General features: G+C 56.6%; 1 protein-coding gene across 4 annotated transcripts; it reads left to right on the top strand.

Annotated features, from left to right (window-relative positions):
• On the top strand, window positions 1-12,235 carry GMEB2 (glucocorticoid modulatory element binding protein 2). 4 transcript variants are annotated; one of them, XM_065032236.1, is made up of 10 exons: window positions 1-368; window positions 2,025-2,188; window positions 4,776-4,873; window positions 5,739-5,869; window positions 7,285-7,388; window positions 7,875-8,032; window positions 9,015-9,086; window positions 9,621-9,758; window positions 10,267-10,389; window positions 10,555-12,235. In XM_065032236.1, exons 2-10 carry the CDS (start codon window positions 2,058-2,060, stop codon window positions 11,199-11,201), a joined length of 1,602 nt encoding a protein of 533 aa, XP_064888308.1. In that variant the 5' UTR covers window positions 1-368; window positions 2,025-2,057; the 3' UTR covers window positions 11,202-12,235. The 4 variants fall into 4 exon arrangements, with proteins under 4 accessions (XP_064888308.1, XP_064888310.1, XP_064888309.1 ...); XM_065032238.1 differs by having other exon boundaries at window positions 2-368; window positions 5,742-5,869; XM_065032237.1 differs by lacking the exon at window positions 1-368 and adding an exon at window positions 787-1,626.
• Window positions 12,236-12,556: the final 321 nt, after the last annotated feature.

Here is a 12,556-nt window from a genome sequence, read left to right as displayed (position 1 = left end):
CGGCCCCGGGGGGGCAGCACGGACCGGGGAGGCCCACAGGGCTGGAGGGGACCGAGAGGGGACCCGCAAGACTGGGGGATCCCCGCAGCAGCTCCCGGGGAAGCCCAAGGCCCTCAACTCCCGGTGCGCGCATGCGCGCTGCACCGGCCCGGCACTTATTTCACAGGCAGTTCGGGCCGCGGCGCCCCCGCGAAATAAGTCCTGGGCCCGGCCGTGCGCCTGCGCGGTAGCCGGGAGCCGCGCGCGGCGGAGCCCCGTTTCCCCCCCCTACCCCCACCCCACCACCCTCCCTCCCCGCACCCACCGCCCGCCCGCCGCCCAGCCGGAGCGGCCGCCGCCGGAGCCGGGCAGCGGGACCCCGGCCTGAGGTAAGCGCCGGGCCCGGCGTCATCCGCCGCGGGGCCTCCGCACGCGCCGTCCGGCCGCCGGGTCCCTGCGGAGCGTCAGGACGTTACGGCAGCGGCAGGAGACGGCGGCAGCGCCCGGCCGCCCGCCCCGCGTCCCCCCCGCCCCCCTCCTCCCTCCCTCCCGCGCGCCCGGCGCTGCCAGCGTGAGCGCGCCCACGCGCCCCCCCCCCTCCCCCCCCCCCGCTCCCGCCGGCCTCGCGCCCGGCGCCGCCGGCGGGAGCGCGCGCGCCGCTCCGCCACCGCGGGAAAGGGGGGGACACCCCCGGTGTGCCCGCGCGGCGCCACGCGGGGCAGCGCGAGCTGCCCCCCCCAACCGCCATCCGGCCCCGGGGAACCCTGCGCGAGGCGGCACCCCCGTGCGAGCCCCCAGCCCCGGCACCCCCCCCGTGCACCCCTCTGTGCAGCCGCCCCCTGCGCCCCTCTGCAACTGCCCCCGCGTGCGCCCCCGGATGCGCAGCCACGGCCCCCCCGTGCAGTCCCCTCTCCTTGCGCCCCGAGCAGCCCCTCCGCTCCCCGCTTTGCACCCCCTGCGCCCTGCCTGCGCCCTCCGCGCTCTGCACCTCTGTGCAAGCCCCCACCCGCTGTGCATGCACCCCCGCTGCAGCCCCTTCGCTCTTCGGTGCACCCCTCCCTGCACACCCACCTTCAGCCCCCGTCTCTGTGCACCCCCCTTGCTGCCCCCATGCACTCAGTGCTCCCCACACACCCCCTGTCCCCCAGCAGTTCCCCCACCGCTGTGGGACCCCGGTTCAGTGCGCCCCAAAATCTCTCCCTCCTTTCTCAGTGCTGCAATGCCATTTTTTTTTCCCAACTCATCCACAGATTTTTCGTGCAGCCGCTGAACCTTGCTCAGCGCCCCCGGGGTGCACAGAAATGGGGTGCTCCCTCGCCCCCCACTGCTGATGACTTCTCATGTTTTCAGCCCAGTTTTTATCCATCCTACACCGATTCCTGCCCGAGGTGTTTGCCCGTGGAGCTGGAGAGTCCCGCGGTGCCGCCAGCCCCGGCGGGAGCTGGGGGGATGCCCAGAGCACCCCAAAACCGGGCACCGCGGCAGAGGCCATCGTGGATAACACCCTGCAAGGAGGGTTTTACCCCAAAAATCAAGACAAGGGCATAGGGAAAGAGCAACCACAAAATTGCAGTAATTAAACTGAACTCAGCCAGGCATCTGCACTGTGTGTTGCAGCTTTGTTCCCCAACGTGCAGCACCAAGCAGGTTTTTAGCTTTTTTATTTTTTTTTTAATTTTTTACCCTGTTTTTATCCCGCTGGCTGGGGTGTCGCGCAACCCGAGAGCGTAAGGATGTATGGCTCCTTGTGCCTTTGCTTAACTAGGTTGTGTTTTGGTTTGATAGTTTGAAATACATTGGGGAACGCACCTTCAAACCATGTTTCTTCATCAAAGGGTTTTTGCTGAACACCCCTGTGCCCACCACCCAACGGGCAGAGCTCCTGCTGGGTTTCCAGCCTCCTCTGGAGCAGTTGGGGATTTGCGGGTCCTCATCTCTGGAGTGCGGATTCCCCGCAGCCCCCTCGCCCCCACTGCACTGATGCTCTTCCCGTGACCGATTTTAGCAGGAGATCTTTTGACGTGGAGCTTCTTGTTTCTCCGCAGGCAGCCGCTGACCGAGGGCTCTCCTGCCCGGCGATGGCGACTCCGGACGTCAGCGTGCACATGGAGGAGGTGGTGGTGGTGACAACCCCCGATGGTGCGGTGGACGGCAGCGGCGTGGAGGAGGTGAAGACGGTGCTGGTCACCACCAATCTGTCCCAGCATGGGTAAGAGATGGCGTTGGCATATGCCAGGGTGATGTGGTAAAAACCCCCCACCTGTGGTTGTAGTCAGCTGGGCTGGGGGGATTTAATCACCTCCATCACGCTCCTGTGTCACTTGTCACGCTGGGGACCTCGGTGGTGCCCAGGCAATCTCTGGTTCCTCGTTAGGGCCTCGCAGACGCTCCTTGGGGCTCTGAGCTCCCAGAGCAGAGCAGGTTCCACTTGGTCTGTTAAGGCTGAGTTACCATGGGTGCTTTTGAGCTGGTTTTACCCAGAATAAAAAGCAACACAACAGTTTGGTTTGGGTGTTTTGGAGAAAATAAGAAATCATTTGTGAGTGGATGTTGGAATGGACACAAATCCAGTTGGAACAGGACACCAGTAGCTTCTCTTTAATCTGTGATTGGAAAGATCTGTGCTTTGTGTGTCTGTATTTCTGATCAGCATCCTCAGTGCTGGTTTCTGGTAGTTTCTGGTTTCTGGAGTTTCCAGGCGAGGCAGGAGCAGAGGGGAAAGGAGATGCGACGCAAACCCCGCTGCTTTATCAGCACGCGCTTTCTTCTCTTCCTCCCATCTGGTTTCTGGATTCTCCTGGGGAGGAGGATGAGAGCCGTCCTCCCCCGGCTTCGTCATGGCAACCGGCGACGGCAGGACTGGCTGGGTGGGATGCGCTGGGGGGGGTTTGAGTTCTCCCGCTCCTGCATCTGCCTCGGTCTGTTCCTCGGGATGGGATGGGGGAGGCAGGGTGGAGAAACTCGCCCTTTTTGTGGTTTTTCCTTCCTCCCCTCCAGTTACCCCTCCATGACAGACACAGACTTTAGTCGCTTGAATTTTTCATACGAGCTGTTGAAGTTGGTTTGTTTTTCCTCTGGGGTTTCAGATGTGGGCTGGGTTATTTCTCTCAACCCAGTCATGCTTTGCCGTCATTTTTTGGAGCGGTGCAGATGTGATGGAGCCCTGGGGGAAGCTCCGTTTCAGGTGCTGGTTTTCCACTGGACTGTTTGCTCTTGCCAGGTCGGTGAGGGTTTGATCCAGTGGCAGAGCAGGGTCGGGGCTGGGGACCACTGGGCTTTGCACCACGGGCACCCTGCTGAAGTGTTTTCAAATGCATCTGGAGAAATGCAAGAACCAAGCAGGAAAGCAATGAAGAAAAACCATGTTACAATTCTTCAATTTTTCTTGTGTTGAGCTGATGTGTCTGTAATATCCACCCGCGTGCAAGTGCATTGGCTCCGAGTTTACCTTCTTGAATCCTTTGGCATTCACCATCACCTTGCCCACCCGGGGTCTGGGCGGTTGGTTGCTGGAGCTGCAGTGGCAGTGGGACATCCCATGGTGCCTTCCCTCGCACCCCGGGTGAGGCCGAGCTGCTGCCCACGCCGTTCCCTTATCTGGAGCTGGCACGGACAGGGATGCTTTGAAGCCGCAGTTCCGCCCCAGAGCTGTGCTAGGAGCCCAGGATGGAAAAACCAGTTGCTCTTGAATTTGCTTGTCCCCGTGGCATCGATGGTGGGAAATGTGGGTACCGGTGAGTCACTGGGACCATTCTTTTAATTCACCTGACGTACCAAACTGGGGTAGATTTCAGATTTATTTTCTCTGTGCAGTCTTAGGAAGTTTATATATTTAAGTATGTTAAAAATCAGCTGTTTTTCCCCCTGCTGCCCCTGCAGGACAGGCTTGCTGCAGTAATTAGACGTTGTCAGTAACAAATCAAATGCACGTCCTAAAATGAGTTAGGGATGGTCCAGCACACTCCATGCTGAGTGCTGCTGTGCTGCACAGGTCACATCCGTCTGGGTACCACCGTGGTTCCCACCCTTGCACAGGACCCTCCGATCACAGCCCTAAGCACCTTTCCTGTCTGAGCGTGCACCAAAGCTTGTTAAAGGCGTCTGGGGCTTTGTGTGCTGCAGTGAGAGAACCTGTGCTGTGTTTGGGCCAGCAGAGCACCAAGAGGTGCTGGAGATCTCCAGGGTGGGGAGGATGGAGGTGACCTTCACAGTCAGCAGAGAGCTGGCTGCTAGTTAATATTGTGGGTATATTGAGTTGTAAGAGGCGCCAAGGTTGGTCTGTAGCTGATATTTTATCTCTGCTCACAAATCCACCATTAGGGTTTGTCGAACCCCTTTATAGTGTGTTTGTGGCTCCTGGAGGTTCTGCTCCTGGGAGCATCCCCCGTACTGGGGGGTTCAGCAGGCCCACTGCCCAGGCAGCAGCAGCAGCGTGTTTCGCACATGTTTTTCCTGGGGAAATCTTCCCAGGCACAGCTGCCAGGAGCTGGCAGCCGCTTCTGAGCGAGGGGCCGTGCTGACAGCATCGCTCCCCGCCAGCTCCCAGCACGAGCTGCGCCGGAGGCGGCTCCATGGGGCTGGGATTAAAGGAGAGGCAAGGCAGAGCCTCTTCATCTCCATGTGGAAAAACAGAGCGGAGCCTCTCAAACCCGGAGCTGACTTCCAGCTCTCGTGGGAAAACGTAGTCTGAGGGATTTTTTATTTTTTTTTTTTTTGAAGCGATGTCTCCATGGGGCGTGGGTGTGGGGGTGGCACATCCATGTGGCCTAACTCTGCCTCTCTGACTCTCTTACCAGCGGGGACATAAATGAGGATACACTGGAGACCGAAAATGCGGCAGCTGCGGCTGCTGCTGCCTTCACAGCCTCCACACACCTGAAGGAAGCGGTCCTAGGTAGGTTCAGCCCGTGCTGGAGCCCCCTGGTTGTGCCAGGCCAGCTCTGCCACCCTGATGTGACAGAACCCTGTGGTGGTGGCAGCTGAGAGGGTCCAGACACTGCTGGGCAGAGCTACTGTCTGCCCTCAGGAATGCTGTCCCCAGCATCAGAGGATGCTCTCCCAGGAGTACCAGGGATGCTCTCCCTGGGATGACCAGTGATGCTCTCCCAGGGGCACCAGGGATGGTCTCCCAGGGGTGCTCTCCCCAGGATGACCACAGATGGTCTCCTCAGCATCCCAGAGAGCTGGGTGATGGGACAGGAGCTGGTGCTGCTGCCTGGGCAGCTGCTGCCCTCTCCTGGTGCAGGATGAGACCAGTGTCTGGCCATTCCCAGATCCTGCCCTTCCAGCTTGCCATGGGGATGTCAGTTTTGCAGCAAACTCACCAGCTTTGGTTACAAATGAAAGTGAATTTAGTGAGCACAGGCTGTACACAGCTGGGCCGGAGTTGCCTTAAAACCAATTGTGCTCAGTAAACAAAGGTGAATGTGTAATTACCTGAACAACATAATTCTTTTAATTTTTATCAAGAGTTGAATTTTTTCAGCCCTGGCCACTGATTTCTCAGATTCCACACACTGAGCTGTGGCTGGATCAGTATGAATCTGCCTGTGCTGTTTTGCCTGAGGAATTTGGGTGCTCAGATGCTTTAGTAGCAAAGTGCAAGTGGATGGCGGCCACAAACCCCAACACGCCCCGCTGTACATCATCTATGTTTTTTTCTTTTAATCCTGAGCTTCAAAACTGATTTACTACTGTATGAACCGGGGGCTGCGACTCATGTTTCTTTTTGATGTGTCCCTTCCTCTGTGCCCTGTGAGAAGTGAAGATGGCTGAAGACGAGGACAGTTTGGAGGCAGAGATTGTCTACCCCATCACCTGTGGGGACAGCAAAGCCAACCTCATCTGGAGGAAGTTTGTGTGCCCCGGGATCAATGTGAAGTGTGTGCAGGTGAGAATAAAGTCCCTGATGCTGGGCTCCTGCCTTCTCCTGGTTTGGATGGGCTTTGGTTGGCTGCTTTGCACCAGAACCACATTGTGATGGGACAGGAGGAGATTCTTGTTGTACCTCGTATTTGTCGTCTTGGCCATACTGTGTGGTCCTGGCTGGAGAGATGCTGCCTGAATTTAATTGCACTATTGGAGAGTTTGAGAAATCTGGGCACTTCCAGTGTCTGCTCAGTTTGAAAGTGGAAAATTTGTGGAGAAGTTTGTTGGTAGGGACCTGCTGAAGAGCTTCTGCTGTGTCCTGGATAACTTGTGGTTAAAATTTGCATGAATTTGGGAATGTACAGTGAGTGATGCTGTTGTATTAATGCATGGACCTGCTGAGGGAGCATCTTCTCGGGGCTCTGCTGCAAGGGGCTTTCCAAAGGATGGTCCCTCATAGGGGAGATGGTCTTGTCCATCCCCAGGCAGAGGACAGCTACTGCTGCAGATAAAGCTGCTGCTGCCCAAAACTAGTCCTCTCCTTGTGCCAAGCCCGTGTACTTGTTCACAGAAGCAGTTTCTCGTGCAGTAATGATGACTGAGCTCTATGTTGGTCAACATGAGCACAGAAAAGAGGAGCCCTGGACTCGGGAAATCCTTGGAGATGGGCTGTAAAGCTGCTCTGTAGAGGACAACGTGGTTCTGCAGGTGCTTTTAGGTCAAGACACGGGTTCAGGCACTGCTGGATGTGTTGGACAATCAAGGGGAAGAGCTGGTGCTGGTGTGGGTTCCAGCTCCAGCTGCTTTTCGGCACAGCGGGTGCACTGGGAGGGGGCAGAGGTTTCACTGATACCGACGTTTGGGCTCAGGAGCAGGAGGTCAAAGACCGAATGGCGCTTCTCCCCTTGCTGGCGCAGGGTGACCTGTGGCCCTGGACACAAACATCACCGAGGGCAGTGCGGCTTTCATTGGGAGTCTGCTCGTTAGTGGCAGCGTGAGCAGCTCATGGCGGTTAATGGTACTTTGCATAAGGTTTAGCTGTTTTAAACCATACTTTGCACAAGGTTTGGGTGTTTGTACTGATACTTTGCACAAGGTTTGGGTGTTTTTACTGATACTTTGCTCAAGGTTTAGGTGTTTTTCTCAGCTGTCCTGGGTGTTCAGCAAACTCCTCCCTGCTGCAAAGCCCTCCAAACCCTCGGCTTTGAGCAGCTGTTCACTCACCATGCCCAAAAGCAATATTTGGCTTTAATTTGTGTAACGTCCGTGTTGTCTGAGGCGGGGACGCGTGTGTCGGCCATCTGGCTGAGGCTGGGGTGCGGCTCCAGGGCTGGGCACTGGGAATGGCCGCGCCGGCTCGGCTGCAGAGTCGTGCTCGCGGGACATGCATTGTTTTCATGGCTTGTCACACTAACGTGGCGCTTCTGCCTCTTGCAGTTTGACGATCACCTCATCAGTCCCAAGGAGTTTGTGCACTTGGCGGGCAAGTCCACCCTGAAGGACTGGAAGCGGGCGATTCGCATGAACGGGATCATGCTCCGGTGGGTCCCCTTGTTTGTCTTGCACAGCGACAGTGGAGGTTTCTTCTTTCTGGGGATAACTCTGGGGCCCCGAGCCTTTGACATGATTATTTTGCTGCTGAAGAGAGAAATGTGCTGCTGAACATTTGTCTTAATACCAGCCTAACTGGTCAGAAATTAAATCTGTTTCAGTTCTTTACTGCAGCTACATCGTGATGGGCTTGATGGTTTTTTACCCCCATCCCAGCCCCCTGAAAGGCTTTGCCACCGCAGGAGGGTCGCGTGTTGTTGGGTTTGTGCATGTGACCAGCATCGAGCAGGCTCTGGATGCTGTTTTAATTAACTCTTAGTTAATGCTGCCTCTAGGACACAGGGGAACTTGTTAAGGGAAATTTGGGCTGTTGCCTCCACTCACTTGACTTTGATTTTCATTGAGGACTCTGAGCAGTTCGGGAGCACCAGGATCAGCATCTTGCCGCGTCCCCACACTTGCTCCTTGTCTTGCAGGAAGATCATGGACTCGGGAGAGCTGGATTTCTACCAGCACACGAAGGTCTGTTCCAACACCTGCCGGAGCACCAAAATTGACCTGACGGGAGCCCGGGTGTCCTTGAGCAGCCAGACATCCACCGAATACATCCCCCTCACGCCCGCCTCTGCCGATGGTACGTCCAGCCCTTCCTCGCACCCCACACGGTCTGGGAAGCCTTAAATCACAATGAATGCTGCACAACCAACACCCCTGATGGGTTGTTTTTTCTTTTTGCTCTGAGGGTTGTTTTACCCTCTGCTTTCTCTCCCTGCCCTGGTGCAGGGTGACAGGGCAGGAGTCCTCCCCAGCTCTAACCTGGCTGCTTCTGGAATAACTCGGGGGATTCCATTTAAGGCTTCCTGGCTGATTTATTATTGAGTTTGTCCAATGAAACACTGAAGAGGACCAGGGAATACAACTTTCTTTTTAATCTTCACTCAATGCATGCAGTTCCTAAAACTGGATTTAAATTATGTTGCAGCTATGGAGCTGTAGCCCAAAGTTTAATTTGACCTCTGTATTTTATTGGAAAGCTAATTCCTAAGTAATTCCATATTTCTTGACTCCTTTTGCTTCTGAGAGTTAAGAACACCCTCTGCAGCCCCCCAGAGAGCCCCACGCACCCCAGGGCTGTGGGGCAGAGCCCCTTGGCCAGTGCCGCCCTCGGCAGCAGGACACGGTGATGGTGAGGAAGCCGAGGCTGGGGAAAAAAAGCATTACCAAAACCAAAAATCAGACTGTAAATCAGTTTGACTTTTGCCCTGAGCAAAACTGGTGTGTATGCACGGGGGAATGGGAGGGAAACGCTGCTCCTGGGTGTGTGTTCTTGTGCAAGGGCTGCGGAAATAATCCCTGGGGTTTTGCACTGCAGTGTGGAAAAATACGTATCGCTGGCACAGCAACCGCGGGCAGCCTCACCGGCCTCTTGGGCTTCTCTCTCTGTTCAGCTTTGAGAGTTACGTTCAAATAAAAGCGCTCTGTGCCATTAAAAAGAAGTCACAGCAGTGCAGCAAGGGAGTGCGTCCCTCAGAAACCGCCCTGGCAAATACAGAGAAAAATCAGGACTTGGGTTTTTTCTTTTCTTTTTTTTTTTTTTTTTTTGCTATTGGTTGCAGTGAACGGATCCCCGGCTACGATTACCATAGAAACGTGCGAGGACGCCAGCGACTGGAGCAGCAGCGTCGGAGGTAACGGCAGGGACCTGGATGGGGATGTGGGAAAGAGGGAGATGGGGGAGCGGGACGGGGGGCAGGACCCCTCTTTCCGGAGCAGCCCTGCTCGAGCCTCCGCTGGGATGATTTCTTTGCCGCTCACCGGCACGCAGCACTGCATTCTGTCCTGCCTGTGTGCGGTCCGAGCACAGCATCGGTTTGGGATGGGGTTGTTTTGAAGCCTGAAGATGTCAAAGCATCAGCCAAGTGTTCGGTGTGGCTCTAGGGGGGGAAAATCAGAGGGGTCATAAAATCCTTCTTGTTTCACTCATATGCTCTGAGCAGCAGGGTTCTCTGTAGCATCGGTGTTGTGTTGGTGTGACAGAGGGTGGGGAAACGTGTCCTTCTCCAGCTGCCCCTCCTGCGGGTCTGCACTCGGGCTGGGCTTTGCCCTAGCACCCCAGACCTGCAGCCCCAGGGGTGTCACCTTGCAGAGACCAGAGGGAACCCCAGCACGGGTCACTACTAAAACCTCCCCTGAGGATGCTGAGCTTCTCTCTTTCTCTCCAGATGACACCTTTGCTTTCTGGAGAGGCCTGAAAGACACAGGTCTGCTGGAGGACATCATCCAGGAGTTCCAGCAGGAGCTGCTGGAGACCATGAAGGGTTTGCAGCAGCGAGCGCAGGAGCCCCCGTTGCAGCTGGGTGGTGAGGAACCACGCATGGGCGCTCGGAGCCGTCTCGGGAGAGGGGATTGGGGAGTTTTTTCCTCCCTGGAGATATCTGGATGGCACATAGTTGATAATGCTTCAGTCCCATTGCTGGCTGCTCCCGGCCATGGTCGGGGACACTTTGGGTGGCCTCAGTTCTCTAGTTCCCTGTGCCTGGAGCTTCCCATCTGCTGGCTCTGGCCAAACACTTGGCTCGAGAGCTGAGGTGGAATTTAGGCCATCGGAATAACGATGTGGCAACCAGCTACCATGCCAGCGGATCTCTTATCACCCCTGCTAAGGAGAGCACTGTTTATACACTGGTGACCTCTTGCACTTTCTCATGACTTCTCCTGTCTCCTCTTGCCCAGCCTCTCATGTTACCCTCCCGCAGATTTTGGGTGTCTCAGCTGAATGCGTTCTCTGTCGCGTGGCTTTCTACCAAGCCTTAAATGGTTTGTGTGGGTAATTTTCCTTTCCTCAAAGATCTGTGTCTTGTTTTTAAGATGCTGTTTTACTCAACAACGTGGTCCAGAACTTCGGTATGCTGGATCTGGTCAAGAAGGTCCTGGCCAGCCACAAGTGCCAGATGGATCGCTCACGGGAGCAGTACGCACGGGATTTGGCAGGTACAACCCCTGGGTCACGCCAGTGCCATTTCTTTCTGTGTAAGAAAGCGGGGTTTGTGTTAAATCTAAACCAGTGGTGGTGGGACTGGCTGCTGCTGCTCCTGGTGTCACCGCGGTCCCTGGGCAGCTGTTCCTGGGGCTGAGCCGACCTTCCTGTCCCCCCAGCCCTGGAGCAGCAGTGTGATGAGCACCGCAAGCGAGCCAAGGAGCTGAAGCACAAATCACAGCATCTCAACAATGTCCTGATGACCCTCACGCCTGTCTCTGTCCCCGCGCCATTGAAACGTCCCAGGCTGACCAGGGCCACCTCCGGACCGGCTGCCATCACCTCCCAAGTCCTGTCCCAGCCGGCGCAGCTCGCCGTCACCCCCGGTGTCCCCGTCTCCCAACTCGCCAACCTCCCTCTCGGCAAAGTGGTCTCAGCCCTCCCGCCCTCGGTGCTGGGGAAGAGCCCGGCACAGCCGCCCGCCGCCAGCTCTCCGGCCTCCCCGCTGCTGGGGGGGTACACGGTCTTGGCCTCCGCCGGCTCCACCTTCCCCGGGACGGTGGAGATTCACCCGGACGCTTCCAACCTGACGGTGCTGAGCACGGCGGCGGCGCAGGACGGCAGCACGGTGGTGAAGGTGGTGAGCCCCTTCCAGCTGCTCACACTGCCGGGACTTGGCACTACCATCCAGAACGTGACACAAGTGGCTCCCGCTGGGAGCACGGTCGTGACCGTCCCCTCCGGTGCCACCGAGGCCGCTGGGGATGAGCAAGCGGCCACCGCCATTGAGGTGACTGCAGTGGCCGACGAGGTGGAGCAGAAGTGAAAGGGGGGACTTGCCCGGAGGGGACGCTGGCCGTGCCGCTCGGGGGAACTGCCTTTTCTCTGCGCTGTGGGACGAGGAGCGGTGTAATAAGCTTAACGAGACTCAGCGGCTCGCATTGGCAACGAGGAGGTTCAGGTCAGAGGGAAGGAGCATGAAGAGAGACACCTGGAGAAGGGAAAGGCAAAGATGCTCTGCCCTGTTTGGATGAGAGAAAAAAAGAAAAAAAGCTTAATTTTTTATAAAGCTTTCCTCCCCTGTTCTCTTGGAATAGTTATTCTGTTGTAGCTTGTCAGCCCGAGCTGGAGCAGCATCCGAGGAGCAGGGGTGCAGGGCAGGAGCGGTGGCAGGGACAGGCAAAGCAGGTGAAGCGCTGGGATGGCACCGGTCCGGCTGCCGAGGGTCCAGCTGCCAAGGGTCCAGCGGGACTTGACAGGACACATCCAGGAGCCCTGGGAGAGGGGACACTGGGGTGTCTGTGGGGTTCGAGTGCAGCGTGGGCACAAGGCGGGTGGCAGCAGTGAGTGGGAGCTCCTGTGGCAGCGGCCAGTGGGTCACCCAGGTCTGTGGGGCAGAGAAACTCAGAGGGCCACGCAGAGCTGTGGTTTCTGAGAATTTCTAGTTTTTTTCAAAAAACAAGTCTGTTCTTTGGGATTATTTTTAAGCAAAGCCCTTTGGTTGTGAAGATCGTGCTGTGAGGCAAGATGAGCTGAATGGCCACACTCTGAGGAGCTTGCACTTCCTAACGAGGTGGGACACTGGTGCAGGATCAGCCGGTCCCCAGCATCTCGTCAGGTCCTGCATCCCGCGGGTTGGAGCAGCCGCTCACAACGGGGTGGTCGACACCCCAGTTTGACCATTCCACTGGCTGCAAGTCCCCCAGTTGCCCCGTTCGGGGCACACGCGGCCGCAGCCACAGTCACACCGTCAGGAGTCGGGAGTTGAAGTGTTTGTTGGCGTTTCTACAAACTTGATCTGGCAGCTGCAGCGATGACAGGTCACTTTAATGAGCTAATAAATATTTTTTTGAACGAGCACTGCTTGTTTATTGTGTTTCTGTGTCTGTTTGCAACAGCTGGGGTTGCAAAGTGGGACTGAGTTGGGACAGGAAGGTGCTTTTAATAAATATAAATGCACATGTACTCTGTGATCGCTGCTGTCCACACGTGTGCAAAGGTGGTCTGGCTCCTTTGGGGGCTGTGGCACAATGTGACACTCTAACCGTGTCCTGGGTGTTTGGGTGTCTGGGTTGGGATGTATCGCTGCCTTTGGGAAGTTTATTACCCACAAGGAAGAAAAAGGTGATATTTTGTTTGTCTGAATCTGCTGGCTGTGTATGGAGGTGCCGGTCCGGTAAA

Source organism: Columba livia, chromosome 16, assembly GCF_036013475.1.
Source record: "Columba livia isolate bColLiv1 breed racing homer chromosome 16, bColLiv1.pat.W.v2, whole genome shotgun sequence".
Taxonomy (NCBI): Eukaryota; Metazoa; Chordata; class Aves; order Columbiformes; family Columbidae; genus Columba; species Columba livia.
Note: the sequence above shows the minus strand (reverse complement) of the source record. Positions and strands in the feature narration are given on the sequence as shown.

What these genes read in the sequence shown, in the direction of transcription:
- GMEB2 (XM_065032236.1), top strand. Translation starts at nt 2,058, where the DNA reads ATGGCGACTCCGGACGTCAGCGTGCACATGGAGGAGGTGGTGGTGGTG. An exon ending in ACCAATCTGTCCCAGCATGG is followed by an intron (nt 2,189 to 4,775) that starts GTAAGAGATGGC and finishes CTCTCTTACCAG; the next exon opens with CGGGGACATAAATGAGGATA. An exon ending in TCAATGTGAAGTGTGTGCAG is followed by an intron (nt 5,870 to 7,284) that starts GTGAGAATAAAG and finishes TGCCTCTTGCAG; the next exon opens with TTTGACGATCACCTCATCAG.